This window comes from Oncorhynchus gorbuscha, linkage group LG03 (assembly GCF_021184085.1).
Source record: "Oncorhynchus gorbuscha isolate QuinsamMale2020 ecotype Even-year linkage group LG03, OgorEven_v1.0, whole genome shotgun sequence".
Taxonomy (NCBI): domain Eukaryota; kingdom Metazoa; phylum Chordata; class Actinopteri; order Salmoniformes; family Salmonidae; genus Oncorhynchus; species Oncorhynchus gorbuscha.
Window position 1 is genome coordinate 21,373,570 of NC_060175.1, and position 6,591 is coordinate 21,380,160.

The following is a 6,591-nucleotide window of genomic DNA, read 5'->3' on the forward strand; positions in this document are numbered from 1 at the left end:
CCCGGGAACATATCACAGTCCGCATGATCAAAACAATCTTGAAGCGTGGATTCCGATTGGTCAGACAAGCGTTGAATAGTCCTTAGCACAGGTACTTAATGTTTGAGCTTCTGCCTAAAGGGAGAAGCTAAATTGAGTCATGGTCAGATTTGCCGAAAGGAGGACGGGGAGGGCCTTGTAGGCATCCCAGAAGTTAGAGTAAAAGTGGTCTAGTGTTTTAGCAGCGAGTGTAGTCCAGTCAATATGCTGATAGAATTTAGGCAGCGTTTTCCTCAAATTTGCTTTGTTAAAATCCCCAGCTACAATAAATTCAGCCTCAGCATATGTGGTTTCAGTTTGCATAATGTCCAGTGAAGTTCCTACCACATGTTGCGTCATGCCAAAGAACGGCCCTTAACCATGATATATTGGCCATATACCACACCCCCTCGGGCCTTATTTCTTAATTCTACTGTTAAGTTAAGTACTTTCAGTTGAGTAAACCGAAATTTTAGTCTTGCACGTTTACTTTGTGCACCTTTTTGCACTTTGCACATTTTGGGGTATTGTGTCCCAAATAAATTATATATTTGTGCAGTCGGGATGTTTTACTATGTTTCCGAGTTCTATAATCTATCATTTATAGATAATTCTTTATCTATAATTCTATAATTCTATATCTATAATTATCTTCAAACATAAACATTTAAGTGATGTTATTAAATAAAATGTTTCTTTTTAGTATAAGACACACTACTTTCAAGGCCGAAAAGGAGAAAAACGTCTGCCCTTTGCATTCAATGATGTCATGGGTCTGGAGACACAGAAAAATGGGTTGCACCCTGATGACATCATCAATGCTCTGAAGGGCCATCTACCTGAGGGCTATGAGGTAATTCAGAAGTCATAAGCACGCACGCACGCACGCACGCACGCACGCACGCACACACACACTAGCCGAAGATTCAAATGAATTAGATGTAAACAAAGTAGTATCATCTGACAAGTTTGATCTTTCCTTGGCCAGTTCAATCCTTTACACCCGCTATCGGACCAAAAAGAAGAATACATTCAGAATCCCAGTTTAAGTGACAAAACTCACTGTCTGGTCAGTATTGTGACAGCAGACACAATCTCTCGCATGAATAAGGATGTCATAGACAAGATGAAACACATCAGGGCAGAAGCCAGTAAACTGCGTAAGTAAGCTCATCAAACCCTTTTGTTTTTTAGCGTTTCTAATCTAATCTCAATTATTATCTCAATTTAGCTGTAGTAGTTTTTGACTTTTTAATATTACATGACAGTATTACCTAAGTTAGTCCTTCTATTAATTAATTCTACATTTCTACGGCAGAAATCCATCAAGTTGTTGTCATGACCATGCCAGACAAGGCTTGTGAGCTGGTGAATAGGGATGTGAAGAGAATCTACTACAGCAAGGCAATCAAAGATAAGGTAAATCACCGCAGAGCTGATAAAATTTCACAATGGCCACGTTCCAGGCTGACTACATTGCCAAATCTCACAATGCCCGGATAAGATTTTACATATCAGCTGACCACATCATATGATAAAGCTGTACCTTTGATGCCCAAAGGTACAGTTGATGACATGGCACGCAATTGGTTGATGTAATGCAACATCTGCAATATAGTCAACCTGGAAAGCGACCGTTAAATCTTGGTTGTGCTAACCTGATCCAAAGATCATCCCTCATGCTAAATATAACCAGCCCTTTTTGTCTTCATCGTTTCTCAGATGCAGATCTGCAGTAATGAGCTGGGCGTTCCAATGAACTGCATCCTGCCTGTGAAGAACTACCATGAGGAGGGGATGATGGATGACGACATGGACATCCTGATCCTGAACGCCATGACTCAGATTATGAACTTCGCCAACGACTACATCTGGGACCTCCAACAACATGCATGAGATTGTGTCACACGCTAGGAGATTAGAGAGCCATGCAGTACATAGCCTAGATTTGATTTCAGACTAATTCAAGGTTAATGTAGTCTTTTCCCCCCATAGGAAATAGGACATTTGTTTTCGAGGCAGGATAAAGTAACATTGGAGGGAAAGTTGTCCTTCACATTTTTTCATATTGTGGTTGTATCATTTAACTTAATATAAAAGCCTAAATATACTGTTTAAAGCCACAATATGCACCTACATGACAAACACCTTGAAAGAATGTGCATGCACTGGATATGCATTATACTACTTTAAACTATACATGTAACACCCCACAGTGTACACTTGCATTAGATAAGCTAATATCCTTGCTGTATTGCAAAAACATGATGCAGATAACTCACATTGATTTTATATCAATCATTGTACTTTTCAATATTTGATGTGATGTTATAGTTGTGTTTTTTATGCTTTTCCCTGGTAAAAAAAATAAATATAGGATTTCACTACAAATTCAATTTAGAATCCAATAGAAAATCCTAGAAGATTTTGGAACCTATCCTAAAGGATTCCAATAGGACTGGTTCCAAAATCTGATGGGATTTTTCTATTGGATTCTTGTATTGGATAAAATCCTATAGGATAGAATCAAACCATATAGTATTTGTCACATGCTTCGTAAACAACAGATGTAGACTAACAGTGAAATGCTTACTTACTGGCGCTTCCCAACATTGCAGAGACAAGAAAAAGAGAAATAATAGAAAAATAACGCAAGAAATAAATACACAATGAGCAACGACAACTTGGCTATATACACGGGGTACCAGTACCAAGTCAATGTGCAGGGGTACAAGGTAATTGAGGAAGATATGTACATATAAGTAGGGATAAAGTGACTACAGGATAACAGGATATATAATAAACAGTAACAGCAGATGAGTCAAACATGTTAGTGAGAAACTGGTCAATGCAGATAGTTAAATAGTTAACACTACCCAGACTAACTATTAAGCAGTCTTATGGCTTGGGGGTAGAAGCTGTTCAGGGTCATGTTGGTTCCAAACTTGGTGCATCGGTACCGCTTGCCGTGCAGTAGCAGAGAGAACAGTCCCGTAGGACTGGTTCCTTCTTTTTGTTGCCTGTTTTGCATGCTATTTGTGCATTAAAATGTGTCACATATCAGTTTGCAAACAATGTAAAATACATATATATATATATATTTTGAGTTAATAAAGCCGCATACAAACATTCTCTTTTTTGCTTTCTTGACTATGGCAGCACCAAAATGCTAGTGTTTCAGCCTAACTCAGTGCTTTCTGTGGTTAGCTGAAAATACGGAGTGTAGGGGTTGGTAAATGTTCTCTAGTTGCGCCGTGATTGACTCAGTGTTCTGTCACTCATGGGGACACTACGTCGCCACAAAATCCACAGGGTGGGCTTGAAAATTCAGTGCAAAGGCGTTACTGCATTACCTGGTTGCATCCAGGCTGCATCACAGGCTGTCATTGTAAATAAAAATGTGTTTTTAACTGACTTACCTGTTTAAATAAAATTAAAAATGTTAACATGATCAGTCTAATCAAAGGTACGGTAGATATAATGTGATTTGACATCATTTTATCTGTGGCCAATGACCTTGAGCCTTCATGGATGGGCACTTCTAATGTAACTTTATGGAATTTTTATTTCATTGTTATTTATTTAACCTTTATTTAACTACGCAAGTCAGTTAAAACTTCTTCAAGATCGTTGGGTCCCCTGCGGGACGTTGAGCTAATGCATGCTAATGCGATTTGAATGAGGTTATAAGTTACAAGAACATTTCCCAGGGCATGGACATATCTGATATTGGCAGAAAGCTTAAAATACTGTTAATCTAACTGCACTGTCCAATATACAGTAGCTAGTACAGTGAACGAATACCATGCTATTGTTTGAGGAGAGTGCACAGTTTTGAAACATGAAAAGTTATTTATAAACCAATTAGGCACATTTGGGCAGTCTTGGTACAAGATTTTGAAAATAAATGCAATGGTTCATTGGATCCGTCTAAAACTTTTCATATACACTGCTGCCATCTAGTGGCCAACATCTAAATTGCAGCTGGGCTGGAATAATACATGATGGCCTTTCTCTTGCATTTCAAAGATGATGGTATAAAGAAATACAAAAGAACAGTTTTTTTTTCTTTGAATGATCTTTTACCAGATCTATTGTGTTATATTTTCCTACATTCCTTTCACATTTACACAAACTACAAAGTGTTTCCTTTCAAATTGTACCAAGAATATGCATATCCTTGCTTCAGGGCCTGAGTTACAGGTAGTTAGATTTGGGTATGTCATTTTAGGTGAAAATTGACAAAAAGGGTTCAGTCCTTGGCGGCCTACCCCGGTCAAACCCTAACGACGCAGGGCCAATTATGCACCACACTCTGGGACTCCCAATCACAGCCAGTTGTGATACAGCCTGGAATCAAACCAGGGTCTGTAGTGACGCATCTAGTACTGAGATGCAGCGCCTTAGACCGCTGCACCACTCGGGAGCCCCAAACATAATACTTTTAAAATCTTAGCTAGCAAGCCAGACAAGTAGTCATCATCATGAATCACGTCGACAATCTATTGGCAAATCCTTTTCAATCCTTGTCATATGAAGAGAAATTATAGATAAAATGTACCGGTGCTCATCGGCCATTGGACATAAACATTACACAACAAGTTGGAAATTGCTAATTCAACATTAAGTGGTTTGGAAGGATTCAGAGGCTAACTACAAGCGTTGCAAAGTAATCACTAGGTTGCTATTCAGTGGAGTGGGTGTGTGGTCCACGTCTGGGTTTAAGGGTCTCTTTTGTAAGCTTAAAAGGATGTGTTCACATGCCATGGGCCAGAAAAGGTTGAATACATTGGCCATGCTGTCAGTCCAGGATGACTTCTGACGCGTTCAAAACAACTGGGAAGTCGGCACTGGGAAATATCAGACTTCAGTGAGTTTAAGAAAACTGGGAACTCTAGAAAGAAAATGAGCTCTGACTGGGAAAATACGTTTTGAACGGTCATCCAACTCAGAATTCCAAGTCGGGATCTCGGCCTCTTTCTAGAGCGCCGACCTGAAGATCACTGATTCAACCTTGTTTTCTACCAGTTCCCAGTTGTCTTGAAAGCACCATAAATCCAGAGAATGTCAAAGATTGATGATGAAGTTTGATTACAAAATTTGCCCACAAGGACCGCCGCGCCACCTTCATGTTCAAGTGAGCACAACAGTGTGAGTTCTTGTCTTGTATGATGCTGCATAAATTATGTAATATACCAGGGAGATATGTATACTGTAGCTAAGAAAGTCATACTAAGTGTATGTTGTGTAGTAAGCTGTTAGTAGCCCATGTGCCTCACCCTAATAATTTGGTCCCTTTCCCCCTCATTACTTAGCCTACTATTCTGACTTAGTGGTGCACATGTAGCCTATAACCTGTTTTAGAGAAAGGTAATCATCAAATATTGTAAGAGCTTTCATTGTCTGCTTATATGTCCTCTTTATTCATCCTACGGTTCTGACTTGGTGTACAGGGAGAATACTGTAAGAACGGCCCATGTTCTGAATTCTGTCACTGTACATTTCAAAAGTGCTGAACAAATAGTTATATTGACTTCGTCCATCCTAGCTCGCTCATTAATGTCTTAATCGAAATTACAGATTGCCTCTTATCCGCTCGTCGTCCTATTATGCCATAGTTTGTACATCTCAATTGTCAGTAGAAACCACATTTGTTTAAGCGAGTTAGCCATATCAGCAGTTTTTTTACAGAAGTAAATGAGGCTGATTTAATTGTTTTGCTGCCAGACAAGGCTCTGCCGATAGCCAGGTGTAGCAGTGGTAAGGATTCATGGTGCTGAAAAGAAAGCTCTGCTGTTGGGACAGCTTTATGTAGGCGCTAACAGTTTGTGGGCACCATTTGTCACTGTTATAGTGCAATTAATGTATTGTTTAGTGTTGTGTAGTGGCTTAGCTGGCATGCATGAACTAAAATATATGAATGTTTATCCCACCAACATTCACATGCTAAAATCGCCACTGCTAAGGTAATAATGTGAGAGATAGAAGAAACAATGGCAAGATGTAAAAATCAAATGAGAAATTTTAACAAACCTTACATTTGAGCAGAGCATTATAATACAGAAATGATGCCGAAAGGCCAGAACGAAAACAAAATCCTTGCTGTTGCGAACCAAACAACCAAAGCCTAATCCTACTAAGTGAAATATCACAAACGCATTAACACAAATTAAAGTTATGAAGAGTATTTTCCAAACTGTTCTAATAAAGTGTTTAATGTCCTAAAATTACAGATGAATAATTGGGAATAATTATGAAAGTCAGAGTCTATGCTATTCTCATTCACAGATGTATTTTGAATGACAAATATTTTAGGCCACAAGAAGTGAAATTGAGCAAACAATACCAAGATTGAAAAATAAACTCAGCAAGAAAAGAAACAGGACCCTGTTTTCAGGACCCTGTCTTTCAAAGATAAATCGTAAAAATCCAAATAACTTCACAGATCTTCATTGTAAAGGGTTTAAACACTGTTTCACATGCTTGTTCAATGAACCATAAACAATTAATGAACGTGCACCTGTGGAACAGACATTAACATCTTACAGACGGTAGGCAATTAAGGTCACAGTT

The 6,591-nt window shown here is 38.7% G+C and overlaps 1 protein-coding gene across 1 annotated transcript; it reads left to right on the forward strand.

The window, feature by feature from the left end:
* The first annotated feature begins 771 nt into the window (after positions 1 to 771).
* Positions 772 to 2,142, forward strand: LOC124018888 (interferon-induced protein 44-like). Its single transcript, XM_046334201.1, has 4 exons — positions 772 to 871; positions 1,007 to 1,178; positions 1,337 to 1,437; positions 1,741 to 2,142. Exons 1-4 carry the CDS (start codon positions 788 to 790, stop codon positions 1,912 to 1,914), a joined length of 531 nt encoding a protein of 176 aa, XP_046190157.1. The 5' UTR covers positions 772 to 787; the 3' UTR covers positions 1,915 to 2,142.
* The last annotated feature ends 4,449 nt before the right edge of the window (positions 2,143 to 6,591 follow it).